At 38.3% G+C, this 24,002-nt stretch overlaps 2 protein-coding genes and 2 long non-coding RNA genes across 9 annotated transcripts in view; 3 read left to right on the forward strand and 1 right to left on the reverse strand.

The window, feature by feature from the left end:
• Positions 1–172: 172 nt before the first annotated feature.
• LOC107717809 (uncharacterized) lies at positions 173–1,094 on the reverse strand. The gene is made up of 3 exons (XR_001637343.1): positions 1,039–1,094; positions 519–619; positions 173–217 (listed from the first exon to the last, which is right to left on the reverse strand). It is a non-coding gene; the product is annotated as an uncharacterized LOC107717809 (long non-coding RNA).
• On the forward strand, positions 566–4,235 carry LOC107717810 (uncharacterized). Its single transcript, XR_001637344.1, has 3 exons — positions 566–642; positions 1,124–1,212; positions 4,074–4,235. It is a non-coding gene; the product is annotated as an uncharacterized LOC107717810 (long non-coding RNA).
• Positions 4,236–5,914: 1,679 nt separating this feature from the next.
• On the forward strand, positions 5,915–11,589 carry LOC107717811 (DC-STAMP domain-containing protein 1-like). Its single transcript, XM_016524680.1, has 6 exons — positions 5,915–5,965; positions 6,386–6,514; positions 6,648–6,785; positions 8,861–8,969; positions 9,109–9,225; positions 11,213–11,589. The coding sequence occupies exons 2-6, from the start codon at positions 6,491–6,493 to the stop codon at positions 11,293–11,295; spliced, it is 471 nt and encodes a 156-aa protein (XP_016380166.1). The 5' UTR covers positions 5,915–5,965; positions 6,386–6,490; the 3' UTR covers positions 11,296–11,589.
• A 3,369-nt stretch (positions 11,590–14,958) lies between these two features.
• LOC107717790 (disintegrin and metalloproteinase domain-containing protein 15-like) overlaps positions 14,959–24,002 on the forward strand; it is a 24,618-nt gene continuing 15,574 nt past the window's right edge. For 4 of the 6 annotated variants that reach the window (XM_016524651.1, XM_016524654.1, XM_016524656.1 and 1 more), the window contains exons 1-6: positions 14,959–15,295; positions 15,376–15,563; positions 17,030–17,121; positions 21,919–21,995; positions 22,076–22,154; positions 22,261–22,337. In XM_016524651.1, coding sequence (XP_016380137.1) covers positions 15,288–15,295; positions 15,376–15,563; positions 17,030–17,121; positions 21,919–21,995; positions 22,076–22,154; positions 22,261–22,337 — 521 coding nt within the window. In that variant the 5' untranslated portion in view covers positions 14,959–15,287. The remainder of the gene's footprint in view (positions 15,296–15,375; positions 15,564–17,029; positions 17,122–21,918; positions 21,996–22,075; positions 22,155–22,260; positions 22,338–24,002) is intronic. The other 2 variants (XM_016524652.1, XM_016524653.1) reach the window with 2 other exon arrangements.

Raw genomic sequence — 24,002 nt, forward strand, 5'->3', positions numbered from 1 at the left:
TATATATATGTGTGTTTTTTAGAGAAGAGAATAATTTATCCAGCGAGTGTGTTATAGTGATTTTCTTTATAAAGGTTCATACTCACTGTTTGGCCAGTGTTTGTATAATGCCATCATGTTGCTGGTTTACCCTGTTTCGTTGTACAGCCCTCAGTAGTGCTTTTCCTAAAGACCCCCACTGAGTGAGAATATGCCTGTGGAGGTACTGGATTCTCTTCTGCAACATGCACACATTTAGTATTCACTAACTTTCTCTTACTTTAAGAACTGAATGAATGTTGATAATGAATTCATAATAAAAGCAAACTGAAAATAAACTAGTTCAGTTCATTGTCCCTTTACAAGCCAAACCTGTACACATAAGTGTTTGTCCTCCATGAGGCATAATTCTCTTTATAGATCAAATTTTACAAGCATTAAGAAGGTCTCAAGGTGACCAGCATAGTAAATAATTGAGAAATAATTTACATTTATGAATCTTTTGAATGAATGAATGAATGAATCTTTTGTTTTCCTACTTTCTCTCTTTCAGGATGGTACCTGGCACACACAAACCTCTGTAAATGTTTGACGTAGCCACCAGCAATCACAATAAACAGAGCGAAGCCATAAAGAAGACCTTTGATTGGAGGGAAGACAAAGGTCAGACATATAACCAAATGAAAGTTAAATGTTTGCATATGTCTACTGTTTTTGCTATCACTGAGTTACAATGACTAGTGCAGTTGTACAATATAAAAAAATAAAAAAGCTAACTAAAATTTAAAAAATATAAATTAAAAACAACAGTAGTTGAATTCTAGTTAAGGTTTCAGTACAATTATCTTAAATACACTTTGAGTTGACACAGACATCATTAGCACTTTAGTGAATTTGTATTAGTATTTGTGGTTGTGGCTGTGTTTTGACTGTGGTATGTTCCATCTGTTGTTCCAGTCTTGACCACTAGGAGTCACTGTAAAACAACAGACATCTAGACTGACAGTACAAATGTTTTTTTTGTACAAATGTCTAATGGTACTTGTATTGTAGTTGTACCAATGAGCAGGTATCTCATGTAGTCTGGCTCCAAAGGCTTCATGAGACATTTCTTGCTAAGAACAGTGATGTTTCCTTTCTGCAGGATGTCAAATGAGGCTGCAATGTCCCTAAAGATATCTGAAGCGTAACCAGATCCATTCACTTGTACTGCAACCACTACAGGAGCTGGAGGTGAAATTTTTTTTTTATTAAAATGGTAAAATATCAAAACATATATGGTAGAACATGCTAGATGGATAACAGATATATAGAGAGTAGGCAAATCATTGACATATTACTATTTTATTTTAATGTAAAAATGTTTAAATATGTATTGTGTAGAAAAGGCCGGCTATATATATATATATATATATATAGCCATTAGTGCCCCCTTGTGACTTTAAGAGGTATTGCTTTGATGACTTAGCATTTCCCTTTAACCATCCCTTTAAACAGTATTAACAGGACGCAGTTCAGAGCACGGACATTATTCGCTGTTGTTCAAGCTGTTGTTGTTTTCTACTGAGTGCGTTCATACACAAAACCACTCATACTAAGCTACACTCCAAACTACTCTGTACTACTCTGCCATACTCTCTGCTACCTGTACTACAATCATTCACTCAACCAAATTCAAGGACTGTAAACCTCTACAAGTCTTAAACCATTAAAGTGTACTTCATCTCTGACCGGACGACTTATGTCTGCTCAATTTCCACCAGCACCCACACTAGTCTACCTCACATATTGCAATGTGAAAATAAGAGTGAAAGTGCCAATATAATGTTACATTTTTCAGTGGCATATTAGTGAAATTGTGGAATGCAACAAAGAAAAACATGCATTGAAACCATGCTGAGATTTTCACTTTGTGTACCTTGGGTCACGATTTCAGATTAGTCGATCCAACACTGTACCAATATTGTACAAAATCATACAAAATGTCCTAAAAATCAAATTGATCAATATTGCAATGAACTGCGTAGGCCCAAACAATATGCAAAATTGTTCATATGAAAACATTGACAATTTAGGTTTCTAAATGTCAGTTTCATTAATTTTGAGTAGCCAATTTCATGGTCTCTGAACAAAATGCAGTTATTTCATAATTTTATAATATTATTGTTTTTTTACTGTATCTTTGTTCTAATAAATGCAGCCTTTGTGGGCATGAGACTTCATTAAAAACTTACTGACCCCAAACATTTGAACAGAAGTTTCGCAGGTTAAAGGGATAGTTCACCCAAAAATGAAAATTTTATGTTTATCTGCTTACCCCCAGGGCATCCAAGATGTAGGTGACTTTGTTTCTTCAGTAGAACACAAACTGAGATTTTTAACTCAAACCGTTGCAGTCTATCAGTCTTATAATGTAAGTGGATGGGAATCATAGCTTTGGGAGTCAAAAAAACATACACAAACAAAACCAAATTAAACCGATAGAGTGTCAATGGTCCATTTGAGAGATAGGTGGCAGTAATGCACTTATAAGTCTGCGATCCGCCGTAAAGCAAGAAGAAGAAGAAGACGGATCAGGCACCGGCTGTTGAGAATGCGCTCAGGAGGACGCATTCAGGACAGTTCAGACATTGCGGTGAAAATCAGAGGTAAAAAACAATATAAATACTATTCAGTTTCTTGCACAGACCGATCGTTTTGTGCCTTTACACATCAATGTATCGTCACGAGCCGCCGGGTTTAATTTGGTTTTGTTTGTGTATGGTTTTTTTTACTCTCAAAGCCGTGATTCCCATTCACTTCCATTATACTGTGCAAGAAACTGAACAGTAGGTCGAGGACGCGCTCAGGATGCGCTCAGGACAGTTCGGACATTGCAGTTCATCAGAGGTAAAAAACAATATAAATACTATTCAGTTTCTTGCACAGACCGATCGTTTTGTGCCTTTACACATCAATGTATCGTCACGAGCCGCCGGGTTTAATTTGGTTTTGTTTGTGTGTTTTTTTGACTCCCAAAGCCATGATTCCCATCCACTGACATTATAAGACTGATAGACTGCAACGGTTTGAGTTCAAAATCTTCGTTTGTGTTCTACTGAAGAAACAAAGTCACCCACATCTTGGATGCCCTGGGGGTAAGCAGATAAACATCACATTTTAATTTTTGGGTGAACTATCCCTTTAATACAGCAATGTTCTGTAGAGTTTGACATAAATTAGTTGTTGTTGTTTCCTAAAACAAACATGCAATTTTTGGGTCAGTGTTTTAGTGCAGATTACTACAGCAGTTTGACCTTTTGACATGTTGTCTCTCTGAGTGTGAAACACTTTCCCTGTTCTCTGATAGTTGTTGACCTTTCCCTTGTGAACTTTTTCTCATCTTTCCTTGTTAATCTCTCCTCTCTCAGTTCAGGGTCCTCCTCCACATTTTTGAACCTCTCAGCCTCTTTCAGCTCTGTTTCACTTATCTAAATGTTCTGAATGAACATTCCTTCCTTTCTTCCTTCCTCTTGACCCTTCACCCCACACCATCTATCTGCTAACGGACACATGCACACATCATTTAAGTATACACTTACAGGGCCTGATGTAGGTGAGAGTTTCTCTGTGGCTGAGGGGAAGTACAGCTGCTTTGCCCTGTCTGGAGCGCTTCCTGTCCAGCTCAATAAACTGGTCAGTTATGTAGATGTTTTCAAAGTTATCATTATGAAGGTAATGATTTTTGTCCAGAATGGCCCTGTTCACAAATGCATAAAAAACAAGCAAACATTACAAAAATACTTTTCCACAATAGAGCTGTTCGGCCATGATGTCAATCTGTAGGCCAACCTGGAAGAGTAATACTGTATATATTAACAATAATATTTATTATCATTATTATAGAAATTTTTTCCTAAACGGAAGGAGAGAACTCATGGCTCAAAAATCTTTTTTGGACTAAAAACTGAACAGCTCCATTCAGTTTTGACTAAACAAAATATAAACAAATATAAATTTTATGAATAATTTTGTAAGAATTCTATGTCAGTTCTGACATGGTGAATATGTATCAATGTGTGTGAGTATTTACTGTGGCTGGTTATCTTTAACAGGAAGTACATACTGCAGATACATGAAGAGAAGCAGGAAGAAACCCAAGTATGCCAGTAGGAGCTAAAGCTCCTGGAGGAGGCCCAGCTCCTCTGACACCTCCTCCATGATCTCCTGAGCAGCATCCTGCATGGACTGACTGTTGTTTAGAAGCAGGTCAAAGTTGATGGTAGAAATGTTGAATTCAAACTCCTTTTTAATTCGATCAAAGGCTGCAATGGTTGCTAGGGATAACAACAAGAAAAATGGCAATAACTAAACAATAAGCTTCTTTCAGAGTAACTGAATAAGTTTTAATAGAGTTAAGAATCACTCCATGCCAGGAAATCACTCTCAGAGGAGCTGTACTTACGAAAAGCCAAAGCAGTCTTCATGTGGTCAGCAATACTGTATATGATGGTAAGATGCAGAACAGCTGTCCCACTGCCGGAAAAACCCATTAAATCAAACAATAGGCATTAATTAAAAAACAACATCTGTGCAAACTGACTCATTTAAAAATAATTTTAGTAATGACATGCAGTTTTCAGTTAATTATTCAGAAGTGCATTACGCTAAACAGCAGATTTCTGCTCCATAAGGCTGAAATCAATTATTTTAGCGCTGACTCTGTAGCTATAGAGTTCATGTTTAAATTTGCTGTCAGATCACGATCATCCTGTTGAGGGATGTGCAAGATACGTACACATGGGAACACGACCACCCCTCTTCACACTGTAACATTTAGGGTACTTAAACGTGACAAACTGTTCCCACAGGAGAAAATAACATCAATAAACTATATATCGAGCATGGAGATGAACAATACCTAAGACTTAGTACTCTGTGTCACAGGAAAGAATTCTGCAATGGCAGAATAGACATAATATACCAATTTATATAATAAAACCAAACCCCTGTGACGCAGAAAATAAACAGGATACTGTAAATTACAGTAAGGAATCATTGCGTTGTGGCTATAAGGTTTCCTGTAAGAGTGTAATGATAAGGCTTTCAAGGGACTAATCATATTCCAGAGACGCACCGCGTGCGAGCCCACAGAGAGACTGGAATCCATCCAGGAGGTGGCAGAGGAACGAAAACACAGAGAGCAGTTCCATGCAGTGCTCACCGGCCTCATCAAACAGCCTAGTGCACTTCTGATATGGCAGACCCAGCGTGTCATTACACACATCACCAATATTCGCCAAGAATACGAGCTGAAAAGGAAACCGAGAGACAGAGGGACTTCAAACATGCCAAAACCTCAAACCTCAGTAAATAAATGAAAGACCATAGGCGGGTTTGCCCAGACAATGTCATTACTGGAAGTTTGACCGATTGATTCACTCACCGACATGCCGCACAGATTCCGTAAGAGCTCTGATGAAGTTTTGTGCTCGGCCTGCCATTTAGTAAGCATTCCTCGCCATCTGTTTTATCTTATTCAGGGCCGCTAAACAAAGATATTTTCAGGATTTCAAAACAGAAATATGTACAACACACTACTGTAATTTTCAAGTAAACCAGAAGACCTTGATTGCCTAATTCACATGGATTTTAAAAGATTTAGAATTAAACTGGAAAGAAAATAGATGTGTGTGTATCTAAATATTTGATATTTAATATATTGAATAATACTGATGTGTGGACTATCCCTTTAAGTTATTATGATGTGAATTTCAAAATAATTTCTCTACTTCGTTTGAGCAGATGTTGGTGTTTTTGAAAGAGGTGTGTTGCTGTTGTCTTTAACATGATGCTCTTGCAGATAGACTCACGTAGCAGTGGGTTGGCGGCACGCTGCAGGAGCTGTTGTGTCTGGCTCATGGCAAGTTCTGCACCGCAGATCACACTGTCTGCAGCCCGTTCAACATTTTCCATCGTGTTGCTCACTGGGCCTTGGAAAACCAAGGTAAAGATGAGGAAAAGAAGGAAATTTTTACCCCTGACTGAAAGACAGAGAAAGAGATGCACTGAGTGTTATGCCTGGTATTACCTCTTGAAAACTGTGAGGTAATTGACTATTGATAATACAGATGATTTAACAGTAGTTTAAAGTTAATTCAGAGGAGATTAAAGGGATACCAAAACCCATACTCCTAATATCATATTTTTTGTATAGGTGTTAAGTAAACAAATGAAGAATAAAACTACACTGGCATACATTCAGAGGAGAGGTGACTTTACTACACATTTTAACTCAAATGTTGTACAATGTATTTTTGGCTATTGCTACAAATATACCTGTGCGACTTAAAACTGGTTTTGTGCTCCAGGGTCACATATGTGTTTTTAATTCTTGTTATCTTTGCTGTATTGTGTGTTTGTGCAGGTCTGTGTACTCTTGGAGGCATGTTTTCTTCACTGTTCCTCTGCTCCATCCTCCTGATGTTTCCTAGTATGATTGGTTCACAAGGACGGACATTCCTGATGGTTTATGTGCTGCATGGACTTTACCAAGGTAAACATCCTAGGAACATATATAGGAACATTAAACTGTTTGACAATGGCAATACAAAGCACAGATCTCAGAAACTTGGACAGTCACGAGCCTTCATTAGTTTTTGACTCATCACCTGTGCTTTTTCCATCAGGCCCCATTGCAAACATCCAGCGTAATGTGCAGGACATGGCCTCCTCCATGGGCTGTAACAGACCTGCAGATCACACACAGCAAGGTGATGTGGAGAATGCTGACAGAGCCTTATGTGCAAGCAGTGCAGGAGATAGTGGTGAGTCCTGACACTAATGTTCATTTTGTCTATTTTTTAATACAATCTTAGTATTTAGCCAAACGTCCTTTTTATTTTTGAACCTATTTTTTGTCTAGTCGAGTTTTAGTTAACTAAAAGTCTGGGAATATTAGTCTTAATAGTAGGCGAGACCAGGGGCAATTGTAAAATTCTTTACATTTTTCTTCATAACTCACAAATTACTTGAAATACATTAGTCATCTTTTGATACAAGAAACAAATATAGGTGCACTAATTAATAATACAGTTGATATGTTTTCACTAATAACGATAAGACTATAATATTAAATTAAATGACACCAAGGGGGCAATTGTAACAGTTTTTGGGGGCATTTGTAGCACTGAAAAATCATATTAACCCATATTAGTCACATTCATATTAACTCATATAGTCATATTAACCCACTGTATCTCAAATAAAAGCCTACCTCAAAGTAATAACCTTACTGCTGTAGTATCTGATAATGTTACTTAAGAATTACAAGATAGATATATTAACAGAAAAACTCAATGAGATCATGTGGTGGTAATATTCTTTTTTTTTTTTAAAGATTAAAAAACAACACATTGTTTGATGTGTAACACTAATCATTTTTAAATGTAGTTTTGTAACACAATATTACAATTGCCCCCGATGTTGCAGCCATGTTAAAATCTTGTATGCTAGCTAGCCACGCCTATATTAGCATAGGTTGTTCATGTTAATTTTGTATCAATAACCTAGATTCAGTGTTAAGTGGGAAGAGTGTATGAATAACATTCAAGCCCCTCTTATATACCACATCCTCTGCGTACCTATGCATTTCCACTTTCTGTGTGATGTCAAGAGAGGTAAGATTTACATGTTGCATCTGAGCTTAACATTAAGCAATGAGGATCACATGTGTACTGAGTTACTTTTCTCTCAGTGATGACATCATGAGCTTATCTATACACTACAGCGAGCTCATGCCAGTGGTATATGCTATTATGGTTCCTGTGTTCAGTATTTAAAGGGATAGTTCAGCCAAAATTAAAATGTTTGATTTACCCATGATTTTCTCACCCTCAAGACATCCTAGGTGTATATGACATTATTCTTTCAGATGAAAACAATCATAGTTATATTAAAAAATGTCCTGGCTCTTCCAAGCTTCCAAGCTGCTAGTCTCACGAGAACCAAGTTTTGTTTACAGCAAAGGAAATCTAGTCACCTCTTGGCTTATATCAAAATCCTCCGACATTTTTCTTTTCAAATCCTCGTTTTGTACTTTTAATTCGTGACCGGTGTTTTGTTTTGCTCTCTCCTCTGTGCTTCCGTGTTCATCACTTCTCTCCGGAGCTTACGCTACACCTACGTCCTACATCATATGCTGGAACGCCGCTCTCTCATGAACGCGTGTACAACAGTTAGCGGAAAGCTAGAGATTATGGTTTATAAAGTTTTAAATATGGATATTTTTCTTACATAAATGCATCGCTTTGCTTCAGAAGGCCTTTATTAACCCCCCAGAGCCGTATGGAGTACTTTTTATGATGGATGGATTTACTTTTTTGGGCTTCAAAAATCTCGCAGCCAATATAAAGCCTGGAAGAACAATGACATTTTTAATATAACTCCAATTGTTTTCGTCTGAAAGAAGAAAGTCATATACATTTAGGATGGCTTGAGAGTGAGTAAATCATAGGGTTATTTTCATTTTTGGGTGAACTATCCCTTTAATTCATGTTCTGATGTTCATGTGTATTTAAAATGGAGCAGAGTTCAAGTTGAAGCGTGCCGTTTCTGTTCTTCTAATGGCACCAAACAGAAATGGAAATGTCATGTTTTCAAACAGGTTTCCCCAAACAATCAAACTCATAATTCTGCCCCGAACTCATGCTATAGTTTGAAACAGTGTTGCTATGTTGGGCTGACCAGGATCCTTAAGGAAACAGAGCAATGTTTGTTTGTTCTGAATTGAATGTGCCACAGAGCCAGAGTTCTGGTGCTTTTCAGGGAAATCGGCCTATGAATGATTAACTTATAGTTGTCTTGTTGATTTTAGTTTTGAAATGTTGTGTCTTTTGTTCAGGTTGTATCTCTGGCTCTGTTCGTGTGTGTTCTGCTTGCCGTTGATGGAATCCTGTACAACATCTTTGACCTCATCCGAAGACACACTTTCACCACATACTCGGCTACTAGTGAGCACAAATACACACTTGCATATATGCTTGAGTAATGTTTTGCTTCAAGATTAAAAGCATTGACATACCCATGCGAATTAGACTGTTTGTACATTAATTTGATGTAGATTTTCTCTTTTCATCTCTGCATCTGTAGGTGTTCATCACATAGACATTGTAATTGGTGGAGATTCCATGTTAGCCAGACTTCTGCGGAAAACCATTGGTGCCTTCAACACCTCCTCCAATCTTGATGTGCAATCCAGTAACTTCCGTAGGTTATTTACTATTTGAGTTTCAATATTCTCACTGCAAGAGTCTATATTTTTAGTTAAAGGGTTAGTTCACCCAAAAATGAAAATTAGCCCATAAATTACTCAGCCTCAAGTCATCCTAGGTGTATATGACTTTCTTCTTTCAGACGAATCCAGTCGGAGTTATATTAAAAATTGTCTTTGATCTTTCAATCTGTTTAATGGCACTCAGCGGGTGGTGCAGTGCATCAGTCCAAAAGAAGTTAAATAAAAAGCACCCATCCTTAATAAAAAGTGTCTCACACAGCTCCAGGGGGTGAACAAAGTCCTCCTATAGCGAATCGATGCGTTTTTGTAAGAAAAATAACCATATTTCCAATAACCAATAATCAATTGAATCTAGCTTGCGCTCACTGTTGTACACGGAAGCAGTTCCGGGCGGATGACGTATGAGGTCGGCTTTGCGCTCAGAAGTGACGAACGCGGAAGTGTAATGGATATTTTTCTTACAAAAACGCATCGATTCGCTACAGGATATGGATGGGCGCTTTTTATTTCACTTCTTTTGGACTGATGCATTGCAACAACCGCTGACTGCAATGACAGAGCATGAATGCTTTTGGGAAAAGGAGATTGAACATAATTCGGGGCAAAATCCAAACTCCGTACAAGCTAAGAATAACCGCACAGACACAGAAGCCCTGTGCAGATGAAAGAGAAACAAAGATCTAGAAGAAAATAAACTCAATGCACCACAGCTGGAATAAATATACATCAAATAAGTTATTGCATCATGACCCAGATATCGATATATTGTACTGCTAGGTCCCAGTTCTCTCATGATCATTCAAGGTCTTTCTATGTTTGTTGTAGCAGTCTATGTAACACAGCACTTTCAAACTCATCTCATTTGCTTTCAAAATGCCATTTCAAAAATTTCAGGTTTCTTCCTAACATCCTGAAAACATAGAGAGTTCTCCAACTTCTCCAACTAATACTAACAGTATTAGAGAGATTGTGAATGTACTCTGTCAGACACTGAATTCCTCATTGCAGGATTCTATGAGTGACTGTTGGCAATGGCTTGATGATTCAGCCGGTTTCTTCTGAGGCCAAGTGACGTCTTTGGTCTAGCCATCTATTTAATCTGATCAGAGTTAAACTCAAAGCTCTGATTGTGTCTGTGTGTCTCATCCAGATAGGTCTAAATTGGTCTGGACCGGTCACCACAGGGCAGTACACATGCAGTCGGCTGATGAGAGGACTATTTATAACATTAGCATGACAGCACTCATGCCAGACAACATACATTCATCAGTTATTCTGTTATGTTTACTTGCTATGTAACCTGATCCAGTAATAGGTTATTTGTGTTATTTGTATACTGTAGAGTTCATAAGTTTGAGGTCAGTAAGATTTTTTTTTTATTCAGTAAGGATGCACTACATCGATCACTGTCCTATTGAACTTTCTATTCATCCAAGAATCCTGAAAAAAAAAATTCATGGTCTCCACAAAAATTTTTAAATATTAAAATGATTTCTGAAGAATTGTGTGACGCTGACTGGAGTAATGGCTGCTGAAAATTCAGCTTTGTCATCACAGGAATAAACTACATTTTAAAACTACATTTTAATTTGTAATAATATTTCACAATATTACTGTTTTTGCTGTATTTTCATCAAATAAATGCAGCCTTTGTGTGCATAATAGACTTCTTTCAAATACATAAAAAATTAAACAAAAAAACTAAAACTAAAAAACCTATCAGAAAGTGATTGTCATTGTGATATTTACATACTGAATTCAAATGGGTATTTTCCTTGCATCTGTTTGCATAGTCTTTCTTGCATCTACACTTTGCATCATTTTCGTTCTTCCTTGTGTGTGTGTGTGTGTGTGTGTGTGTGTATAGAATGTTTGCCCCAGCCACATGCTCTGAGCCAGTCAAACTACTTGTGGATCTTCAGCTCCCTTTTACTGATGTGCCTTATGTGCTGCCTGCAGGTATACACCAATCGTCTGTGCAGGGTCATCACTGCCTTCTACTCCTACAAACAGTCCCATTCTGTTTAGCAACCCTACAGTGACATCCATCTAAGGGGCCCAGCACCTTATGAATGACTGATTGTGCCAATGGATGGTTTGTTTGGATCGAGAGACAGAAGCTAGTACTCCTGGCAGTGTTTATCATTAACAATATTGGTCTGTCATAAATATCAGCAGCTCCTTATGCTTTCTTTGGCTAAGGAGCTTAAATGAGTCATTGTTCTGCATGTGCTGCTGCTTTCTAATGCTGATCACATTTTCTATTACATAACCAGACAGATATAGGAATAATAGCTGTTGCACTTGCAGTAATGTAATGTGTGTATGGCAGCTATCCGGCTAATGCTCTGTTGATGACTTCCTCATACAATCTAAAGGCTTTCAGGTTTTTCTAATATAAACATTTGTGATAAATGTTTCGTTTTTTCATAGTATTATCTATTTACTAACAAACATTTTTCATTTATTAAAGGAAATTTCATCATAATGTCCTGAATCGGGTCTGGTATGAGGTCCCTGAGCTGTGTTTTTCTCATAATGCAGTTTGGTATAAAAAAATTAACTGGCACCTTTCATAGTCAGTGCATTTTACAAAGACATTTCACAAAAATAATTCTCCCAGCAGGAGAATATTTATTATTGCTCAGGCTGTTGTTTTGCCGTTGTACTCTTGGCACAGGAAGGCTTGAACAAATGCTAAAGATCTCTCCTAGCATAACTGAAACAAACAAAAAGCACAATAACAGGCAAAATTACTTCCTCTGATGTCATTTTTTTGTTTACAGCCAGTTCTCCTATTAAAATAAATGCATTTTCATTAGTTTTTTTATGTGAGATATGATCCAGCTTGCTCACTTGTGTTTTAAAGAAGTTAGTATAAGATAATAAGGTTTCTAACAAAATAGTGGAAACTTTGACAGCTTGAACACTGTCTTTGGGTTCTAGGCTAAGTTCTGAAGAACATGCGTGACTAGTCCATGGGTAGAAGTAAATCGCTTATGCAATATAATCCGTTTGGTCACGATTTTAACTGATATTCTGATTCAGCAAGTTCAGTGTTTCTGAGCGCAACGTGCAGTGTAAAAGGAGGATACTTTCTCACACATAATGAGTGAAATATGTGTTCTCTAGTGTATGTGCAGGTAAAGTACTAATAAGATAAGAGGGTTTTAAAGTAATAGCATTAGATTTGCAGCACTCTCCATGGGCCCGTGCCGGCATGAGGAGGATTACAGGCACCCTGTAAAGCCTGATTCAACTAGTGGCACTAGTATTAGCTCATTTATGAAGAGGTGAACACCGGTAGTGTTTTTTTCCCCTATTATCCGCAATGTCTTCATCATTTTGATGGACGAAACCCATCTGATCTGTTCTGCTTTTTCAGAGAGAAAAGAGACGGATCCTCTTCCTCTACAACCTACAGATCCAGAAACGTATCTCCTTCATCAAAAGACAATGACATCGGCTGAGAAATCAAAAACAGACATTTATAAAGGTGTGTGTGATACATCTGCATAGGGCCCTACAGAGAAAACATAACTTTTTCATATATACATTTCTGCAGTTTACAACCTCTTTTGAATTTTTAATTCTTTTCATTTTGTTTTCTTTTCATTCCATTTAAGTCATACATTCAGTGAAATCTGAGAAAAAGCATGAGACCAAGGTTGCATCCAAAATCGCATACTTTCCCAGTATATAGTAGGCAAATAACAGCATGCAAACAGAGTAATGCGTCCAAATTCACAGTATTTATAAAACAGTAGGCAAAAAGTGCTGGGATGACCTACTATTTCCAACAAGATTCTGAAGTGTACATCCAATGGACACTTTACTGTCCCACAAGGCCACGGGATAGGATTTGTGAATGGCAGTGAAACTGAAGCTGGTAGGTCACACGATGACAACATGACAAATGTAGTACATCTGGATTACATTCATACTACATGGAACATACTTTTTTGAATGGTTGTGGAGTAATTATTCAAAATAAGTAGGCCTACAGTGCCTATTCAGACAGTATGAAATTTCGGATGCAGTCCAATTTGAGAACTTGGTTAGATTCATTTGGAAGTACTTCCTCTGTTTTAAAAACTACCAAATATTTTGTGGGAGATCTATCTGACAAGCAAACAAAAACAATCAGACCGTTCTTCAGTATCCGCACCTCTCCAGCTGTAGCAGTAAATACACAACAATGGCCTTTCTTAGGGTTACATGCCAAGTAAAACACTCAGCAAAATTTAAAGGGGTCATATGATGCGATTTCAATTTTTTCCTTTCTCTTTGGAGTGTTACAAGCTGTTGGTGCATAAAGAAGATCTGTAAAGTTGTAAAGACTAAAGTCTCAAATCCAAGGGAGATATTCTTTATAAAAGTTAAGAGTTAGCCACACCTACCTAAAACGCCTCGTTCTAACACCCCCCCACATGTCTACGTCACGATGTGGGAAGATTTGCATAACGCCGCCTAAATGTTCATGCAAAGAAAGAAGGCGTAACTTTTATCCTCGCTGTAGTATTGTTGTTGCCGCCGCCGCCATGTCGTGAAGGCGCTGTGTGATTTGTTGTGAAAGCGAAACTACTTAGTTTGGTCTTCCAAAAGAGGACGATATCCGCTTCATCATGCCGGGAGCTGATCCGTGCTGGTCGCTGAGGAAATACATCAACTTCGCGCTGTGGATCGCCGGATTGGCTTTCACCGTGGACAAAGCGGACGTAAAATCGACGCGTTTCAGAAAGGCGTTGCATAGAAGAGAAACAATAATGTACAGTATGTGGAAAATAATGTCTTTTTTTTTAACCTTAAACCTTGGTCTGATCTGATCTTCGAACTCTCCCTCTTCTCTCCCAGGTGCTGTCGGCTGTGAAGGGCCTATAGCCCTTCACCACTGAAGCCTGTGGGCTATAGACTGCTCTGGTGATGGGTTTGTGAGACAGAACCAGGCTGTGGAGTGCAGTTCTGTAGGCTGCACAATGATGTGTTGTCAGCAATGCTGGACAGACCTGGACAACATCTGCTATGCCTGCTTCCCTCATGACCAGTGTGGAGAGCAAGACAGCGGCTCTGAATCTGATGTGTAGCCTGGCTGCTGATGAACTTCAATTTCTGACATGCATTCATTTTACAGCCCCCAAACTGCACGAATTACTGATATTTTAATTGAAGAAATGATTTTTGATGGAAAATGCCTTGTATGGATTATTGTACGTTGTCGTTGCTGAAATGGGTAAAAATCAAGCTTTTACCCAGAAATGATTTGTCGCATGTTCGTCTCGCTTAACCTTTATTTATTTATTTATTTTTTAAAAGAAAGAAACAAGTCGTCTTCAAACCTTTTCAGCTTCTTTTATGATATACTTTTTTGATATATAAACTTGTAATTAAGTCTTAAATAATTACATTAACTTCACGATTTCTGTTTAACTTGCAATTAAACTTTCGATTAAACTTTGCAATTAAAGTTCGCAGCTAATTGTTTGAAAACGCAAAATGTATATGTTGTATACAATGAATACATATTGTTACATATTTTCAGACCTTCCCAATCCAGTTTTGACGTCCTTTAGTTAGTACATCCCCTTCCCCTGCTTTAAATGTTATAATTAATGCCTGGTAGGCTACGCCCTCTAGGATCTTTCTTTATTATTCCAGCTGTTGAAGAACCACGAGTATATTCATTCTGGCAAGGATTTGAACCCGACCGGACAGCAAAGAGTTAACTCGAAAGAGGAAATCCTGTCTGGTTGGACGCACTGAGAAATGCGATTATACTGCCTCAGTTTAACACTGGCGAGCAGACGGATTACGCACTATGCGATCCGCCTCATAGAGAAAGCTTATTCTACAAGGTTATCTTTACAGGCGATTCCTCTGTATCTCAAAACGAAACGAGCGCAATAGAGTAGCCATTATTATTGTTGGGACAGAACTGGGGTTTTCAGCAGGATGTCGGTTCGCCCTGACAGAACCTACACTGGGCCGAGAACACGCTTTCAGAACGGACTGCAGTTTGGCGTCCAGCAGCAGGTGAATGGCCAGGTGCGCGTCTGACTGCGGGCCGTGTTAACGTGACTGTTTTTAAGAAGTGTTCTGATCCGCTACTCCATTTGAATTCAAAGAATAGACCAATCGGTGCGTCACTGGACCATGAAGCACCATCATCAGTTGTTCAGGTGTTTTTGGCGAACTCTCGTCACTGTTCTTCTGTTTGAAGGCACCCCGCTCATGATGTTCAGGGGGTCCCTCACTCTGACCCTAAACAGGGATGACAGCAGCTTCACACGGATAACTCACTCCTCTCACAATGGTATGGGATACTCCGCTTTAAATATTGCATTTGAGTAATTGTTGCATCAAAGTAGTTAGGGATACTTATACATTTGCTTCTAAAGCATTCTGTGCAGCACAAATCGCTCCGTTTTGTGTGTACAACAGTCCAACAAGAAGAAAGAAACAATCTTTATTGGCTTCTATGGTTCCTTGAAGAACATTTAACATCCATGGAACCTTTTCATTGCACAAAAGGTTCATTAGATAAATACTTGTAGATGTAGATGAAATATACATTTTATGGGTATTAAACATATGGTTTTGTTGTTATTTGTTCTATTGCTTTTGTATTGGAGCTGTTTAACCTATCAAAGTCTGCTGTCGTGCTTGGAACAGCTCAGCTATTTTAGTTAGTCTCTAGATAAGTCACAGGTTCTGTTCTTTAATAGTCTGCTTAGCAGACTGTCCTTTACCCATCTAATCACAGGCTCAATGTTTGTAAACTGCTCAAAGAGTATAATGTAGGACTGCTCATTCTTGAACATAATTGCTCTTCGATCTGGGCTGCTGGAGAGGAAGCGTATTCTATAAAAGCCATTGCATTCTGAAAACGTGCTGATTCCCTTCAGGATTTTCAGTTCTGACTTGTTTCCAAGTAAATTAAACCGTTTGTTGAGAATCCTAGAGCTATAATGTCATCTCTCCAAGTTTTGTCATTTTTGGCTGGTAGTTCAAGCTATTTATTTGAGCCAAACTGACCAGATTCTTCTGATCCAATTTAGAGGCCCTTCAAACCAGTGCTGTACCTGCATGCTCCAGCTGTCAGTCACAGACAAAACAACAGCTGCCCTCACAACACAGCAAGCCTTTATAGTGGTTATTACTTACCATGTGTTCCTGTTGGGTGTATGACTGTGCATTTGAGCAAAACTGTTCTAATACTCTAAGATGAACATGCATTATTACAGAAAAACTATCAAAATATCATCAACACAACTTTAACTCTTTGTTATTGATAGGTTAATAATAAATTAAAGTAGTGGAATCTTAATAGATGGAGATGGAATTTCTGTCTGTGTTAGTTTCATCTTATTTGACATGCAGGGAGATGTTTGGTAATATTAGCCAAAGAAATAACAAGTGATTACCCAAGTATTTGGGTTGCACTTACAAAACTTTTCTCAGTTGAACAGATTAATCCTCCTTTCATTCTGACCCACATTCTGAAATAAATACCGCAAAGGTTTTGTAGGACTTTTGAAATGGTAACATAAGCTATCAATAAAATCAAAGTTTCAGGTTTTTTTGTATAAAATTATATTTATATATTTATAAATATATTTATATATATATATTTATATATATATATTTAACTATTTAAAAAATATGACCTATATTTACATGTTATGATTCATATTGACATGTTATGTATGACCTTTCACCGCTGTGTGTGTGTATATATATATATATATATATATATATATATTTTTTCTAAATCTACAGTCACACGACATAGAAGAGAACTGCCTCTGGCGAAGACAAGGCCGTTTGCTGTTGTTGATGGACTTAGGAGAAGCCTGAGTGATGTTTTACAGGTGAGTTTTTGCACCATCTAATAACAGAAATAATTAATCATTAAAACAGCATGTTAAATTGACTAACATCTCATGCCTATGAGGATAACATTCCTCGTTACTGGAACTAGGAATAAAAGTGTGTGTGTGGAATGGGGGAATTTAGCAGGACATGACTTCAGAGTTGCTCTCAGCTGCACAGGAAGTGTCCGTTCCCTTAATGTTGCCTCTAGTTCCTCTCCTCTCTGGTCATACTTTATGTCAGGAAGTTTCCAGCTGAATATGTCAACACACACCTACAGTCTCCCTCCAGGACAGGACCGATACGGACACCAAACCCACCTCCCTCACTTAAGCTTTAATTACTCATTTACTGTCTCTTAATTTTTCGTTTCTTTTCTTTATCACTTCTCTTAACAGTGTGATAAGCAAACTGCTCCTTAGGTTACACGCTGACTCATTTATTTTGTCATGCACAGTAAAGCAGCCCCTCTGTGCCTGGTTGAATCAGACAACTATGGTCTGTTTTTAGCCTGTTTTGCCATGGAGAGGAAAGGCGGGTTATGGCTAGGGTGTGTGTGTGTGTTTTTATGTGTGTATGTGTGTGTGTATCAGTGAATCTGTTGATTATAAACAGTTGTCCTCAAGCCATCCACCACCCACTAACTGGAACTCAAATTATATTAATATGGCAATTAGAGAGAGTGTTCATCTCAAATTAAAAATTGAAAATTGCTTATACAGCTTAAAGGGATAGTTCACCCAAAAATGAAAATTCTATCATCGTTTACTCAACCTCATGTCGTTCTAAAGCTTTATTTGTCTTTTTTGTCCATACAGTGGATGTCAATGGTAAACAAAAGAAGAAAGAATGTAATGCAGGTTTGAAACAACATGAGGGTTAGTTAATGATGACAGAGTTTTCATTTTTGGGTGAACTCTGTGGGCAGCCTTCAAAATGATTGACACACAGTGCCTCTCAAAGCGTTCTGATTGGCCAAACAAATTTATTTACAGAGCACAGACATGTAATGTTCTGTCATGTAATAAGGATATTTTCTGAGTGTCATTCCATAAGAAATCTCTTATGGCACCCTAATAGAGTTTAACCTGTGGAGTCTCATTATTTACTTCAACCACAATTAAATATAGTGGCTACTAGGGTTAGGTACCAGATTCACGTGGACGGGACACTCGGATGATGTTTCCATGCACTTTGTAGTGCAAAACATACATTGCTACCAGTGAAAAACATTTCTGAGCAAATAACACTTATGAGTCAGTTCTTTTTTAGCTAATCACCAACACTTATGAATCACCCATTTACTCAACCACATGTATTTAAATACTCCACATCCGACTGTATGAACCAAGAAGGTCTCATATGGGCCACGGTTAAGGCACAGGCAAACCATGCATTCTGGTGCAGTTCTCATCCTCCCCTTCTCTTACGCTCTTTTTCTTCGTCACCCTCAGCTAGCCTCAGTAAAAGTACCCCACCCAGCATTCATCAGCTGCTGAGGTCATCGCGCTGCATACAGCATGTGCTCAGGGACATTACCTCAGACTGAAAAAGAGAGGCTTATAAAGAGGGGGAGAAAAAGAGAGAGGGCAGAGCAGAAGGCAAAGGAAATAAAAAGAAAGATTGTGGAATGTTTTACAGTCAAAGAAATGAGAGCGAAAAATTAGTCGGGTATGAAGGAATGGACTCTGGGACACTGAGGATGGAATTGGCAGGCATTTTGTAAAAGTTTGGCGTTTTGGGCATTGATGCCTGAATAAAGATCTCTGCTCTGCCTCCACCTCCAAACTCCTCCTTTTACTGAGTGTCTTTGTCTCACACGCTTGAGAACAAACAAAGACCAAAAGTAAAAGAAAACCTTCCAGTTTCATTGGTGGCACGCTGTGTAGTACATATGCTTGGGATGTCTATGTGAAAAGTACACGCATACAAACCCTCTTTTTCATCTTTGCCTCAGTCACTAGTTTGACTTGGCCCTGGTTGTTCAGAGACAAGCGATCCACCCATTCCCAGTGAACTGCAGTCTGTTCCCAGGAGTTCATAGGAAAGGCGCTCACCAGAACCATCTGATAGCAATAAACGTATAGCCTACAAATAGATGCCTGTGGTTTTGTAGGAAACCTGAACAATGCTGGAGCAGTATCTGTTGGTTGAATGTGGGCTTCAGTTTTTGTGAACAACCCAGAGGTTCGATCTTGGGAGAAAGTGTTTGTGTGGGTGTGTTGTTCAGCATGGTAAATGACAGCAGATGTGGTTTAGAGAGTGATGCTCTTGGGATGTCAGTCTCGTGACCTTTTGATGAACCTTTTCAGCAGCTCCACAATATCTTTAAGAACATTTAAAGCTTTCGCAAGAAACTGGATGAGATCTGAGAGAGCAGTAAGAGGTCTGACATCCATCCAGGATTTCAGCACAACCGTCTCGTACTTGAGACATGAAATCAAAACTGACCCTATTTACTTTCCTAATTCAGATTACTGGTTATTTTGTGCATTCATGTTATGTAAGGAAAAGTTTTGCCTCTGAAACAACTGTCCTTTCCGGCTTACATCACCTTGGTAATTCAGACAGTAACCATTAACCAAACAGCTGTTTATGTATTGTTTTAAGCTGTAACATGTTGTAGGTGATGCAGCCTTTAAATACTTGCCAATAGCAATTTAATGTTAGTTAACATCAATGTAATAAGGTTACTGTAATAATAACAAATAAAGTTAGATTTGAAAAAGAAACATAATTATTGGGATTAGGACTGGCTGTCAATAAACAAGTGCTGATGTCCTGAATTTAATTCAGATTCACAACTCTCAATTCACAAATTCACGATTTAATTGGATTCTGAGTCTTTTGAGTATTTCAGTCTATAATGTGTAATATTTTGCTTACATATGAAAGAAATTCTCAGTTATTACTATAAATTAGTATAGAACCCTTTAACTTGGTACATTGCAATCTAAAATAAAAAAAATTACAAGACTAAACTGAATCTAGTTCAATTGCTTTTTAATAAATAGATGAGTTTGTGAGCGATTTTAATTGATTCATTAAAAAGGCCAACTCAAACAAGTCATTTGTTCATGAATTGGGCTACGTGGTTGCTCTGTATGTTTTTGATTCAATAAAATGAACCTGCTTATAAAAGTCATTTGTTTTTGATTTGGATTGTGGGTCAACACTCTACGTTGCACACAGCCACGTGGACAATATGGAAGTTTCCTACCTTTATTTTAGGTGAAACTTGGGTTAAAATGTGACTCTTTTGCCGGGGCTGTAGATTTAGTAGGGTGCATTGCCGCTGAAAAGCAGTGCAGGAATACTACCATAGAATAAAAAATCTATATGAATCTATTCATGAATATTCACAAAATCAATATTTTTACTCAGCCTATTTGGGCTACATCCAGTTCTTTCTCAAGAGTGAACTTGACCTTCACCTACTACATGCTTGGAAGTCTCCTAAAAATGCGGTTTCAGCAAAGTTTCCAAACTGGCTCCAATTTTACTATCACTTCTCATGATTTATTAATTTTTTATTGTTTATTCTTCTCTGCTCAGTAATGTTTCATCACTTTAATGTGGCATTAGCATTTCATCAGATTAAGTGTGTGCTTTGTTACTGTGTGATCACGTTTTGTTCTTCACATCTACAAATTCAGGATTGCCTGTAATGAAAGAGAGCGTTTCGACTAGCTCGCTTGGACTTTCAGAAAAATAGAGAGAATAAATGTAACCTTTCCATTTAAAGTCAGTTTGCTGTGAGAGATGTCCAACTTGCTTTGACTAGCAGGGAAAGAGAATAGCTGGTACAGGGAGAGGTCAGATAGACCTCCTTTTATTGGCTGAGAGAAGGAAGTAAGCTGTTCCCATTAGCACATTGGAGAAAAGCAGGAAACAGCAGCAGCGGTATAACAGGAAGCTGAATGGGGTTTCACTTTTTCATCAGGCTGCTGAATGTGTGTGCGTGCCAAAGGGATGTGATAGAATGGCAGGAAAAGGTGCTTAGAATAGGAAGTGAGATAAGAGAAAGGCTCAGAAAGAGTCTGGAGGAGGGGAAGTCTGTTTATAGCCCAGTTCACCCTCTAAAATGAAACAATTTTATCCTCTCAGAGAACCCATCTTTTCCTCTGGCCATGCGCTGATGCAGTGATTACAAATTAGAGGTGTCTGTACAAGTTCAGGGTACTTGGACAGATTTTCTTTCTGCTTTGTTAAACCTATACAACATGTTAAATTATACTGTAGATTAACTCATAAATAATATGTAGAATCTTTCTGTTGACTTTAATGGAAGAATATATGTGCTGAGATTTATACATCATCTGAAAGCTGAATAAATAAGTTTCCCATTGATGTATGGTTTGTTAGGATAGGACAATATTTGGCCGAGATACAACTATTTGAAAATCTGGAATCTGAGGGTGCAAAAAAAATCAAAATATTGAGAAAATAGCCTTTAAAGTTGTCCAAATGAAGTCCTTAGCAATGCATATTACTAATGATAATACATTTTTGATATATTTATGGTAGGAAATTTACAAAATATCTTCATGGAACATGATTTTTGGCATAAAAGAAAAATCTATAAATTTGACCCATACAATGTATTTTTGGCTATTGCTACAAATATGCCTGTGCTACTTATGACTGGTTTTGTGGTCCAGGGTCACATTTGTAACATTTGCTGAGATGGAGCAGGAGGACTCATAAATAGGCCTTGTTATATCTCCGTATATAACAAATTCACTATTCAAATAATCTCTTTATAACATGAAATCTGTCTCTCTCATTCTCTCCAGAATGGTCACCCTGACAGATTGCAGTGTGGTTTACAAGTGGGAAGCAGCTTGTATATCTTGGACCTAGAGAAAAACCAGTAAGTCATTTCCTGTGTGTATAATCAGCATCTAATGAAGTTACGTAGATCATCATATTTGAACATTGGTCTGCTTGCAGAGATCTTTTGCCAAAGCCGCCTAACGTGTTCTACTACCTGCCAAACGGAACCGGGGTGTCCATGAAGGAGAGCCCAGTGGTGAGTTGAGTTTTTTGTACGTACACTAGGGCACATTTATTTCACAGCGCTTTTTGGAATGTTGCAGTTATTTAAGCAACTTAACATAAATTTGTTTCTGTGTCAGATGCATTGTTACTATCATGGTTCAGTGCAAGGTTTCCCTCAGTCCCGTGTGGCACTCAGCTCCTGCTCTGGGTTACGGTAATATTTGCTTTACATTTTTCAAATCTTACCACTTCCTGTGAGAGATTTAACTAAATTATGGTCATTGCTAAACTTTAAAAAAATATTGTGACTCAGTTTATTAGCAACCAACAAGACCAGCTTAGATTTCAGAAGTCATGTAGTTGTTACTTAAGGCTGGAATACACTACACGACTTTTAAAATCTGAACAGATTTTTAAAACACTAGGCAACAAACACTTACCGACTTTGAAAATAGTGACAAAGGAAAACTGGCCATCATACACTGAATGACTGAGGATCATACACTACCAACAAAGTTATGCAGAAACGCGCGCCTTGTTGCTAGGAGAAGCGTGACAAATGAAAACAACACACGTTCTAAAATCGGCTGAAAGTATCAAACATGTTTGATATCCTCCAGCTAGATGGAATCAAATCTGAAGCTACAAAATCAGAGCCTGTGACCATCATACACTATATGTGATTTTCTATGGAATCTGTCAACTCAAATCTGCAGACTGGTTCTGCCAACTAGCATCAACTTCTCCAGACTGTAAAATGGTGGAAAATCGGGGCAATAATCGTGTAGTGCAGGCATATTCGGTCTGGGTCCAGACCTTGGCTTGGTTCCAATCGGACCGCGAGACAAAATGGCAACGGCAGCACTTCAGTCACAGGGACTTCACTTAAAGGGGTCATATGATGTGATTTAAATTTTTACTGCCCCCACATATCTACGTCACGATGTGGGAAGATTTGCATAACACCGCCCAAATGTTCACGCAAAGAAAGAAGGCTGCAGTATTGTTGCCGCCGCCGCCATGTTGTGGAGACGCTGTGTGTTTCATTATGAAAGCGAAACTACTTTGTTTGGTCTTCCAAAAGAGGACACAACTAGAAATCAGTGGTTAAAGGTCCCTTGAAATGCTTAGAAACACGCAGTGTTACTCTGTGTTGACGTAATTTGAACTGAAACAGGAATACAGGGCGGGACATATCAAGCAGCCCCGCCCCTTTTTAAAATAGCCTATAGCATTCGTTTATATCACAACTTGGGCTAGAGCCGTTCAGAGCCGTTGAGCTCCGCAAAGCCGCATTTGACAGGGTATGCCAGCCACAATCTCATCCATATTGCTATAAAATATAGCATTCTGTGTAGAATATAGCTCCGATACATTTTGTGGTCTGCGCCGACTCGCGCATGTGATCCGCTCCGTGCTATCGTGTCTCTGGACCGGAGCAGAGTGTGTGTGCGGTGCGATGGTTAGCGTGACACAGCGCGAAACCAGACTTCTTTTTTTCCTCAATGGAAAGCATATTTACACTGTTTGAATCGTTCCCTGTCCCCTATATAGTGCACTACGTGCCATTCACTGTACAGAAAATACTAATTCTGTGGACAAGTGAACGATTTCAGCCGCGGCTTCAGCGTCTATTTTATAGTGTAGGGGCGGCCGCTTCGGATTCTAGAGAGCATTTGATTGGACAGAAAGTTTGATGAGAAGCTGAAGTACGATGTGACGTCAAAAAAATCGTAGAGCCGCTTTGGCGGAAGTGACGAACTGAAAGCTTTGAATGCTTATATCTTCTAAATGCGAATTTTGTCACTATTTTTGGAGCACACTGCCTTATAGATAACCTTAAGACTAACATATTGATACTAACACCCAAAAAAACTTT

Source organism: Sinocyclocheilus rhinocerous, unplaced genomic scaffold (genome assembly GCF_001515625.1).
Source record: "Sinocyclocheilus rhinocerous isolate Xijiao unplaced genomic scaffold, SAMN03320098_v1.1 scaffold1204, whole genome shotgun sequence".
NCBI classification, from domain to species: domain Eukaryota; kingdom Metazoa; phylum Chordata; class Actinopteri; order Cypriniformes; family Cyprinidae; genus Sinocyclocheilus; species Sinocyclocheilus rhinocerous.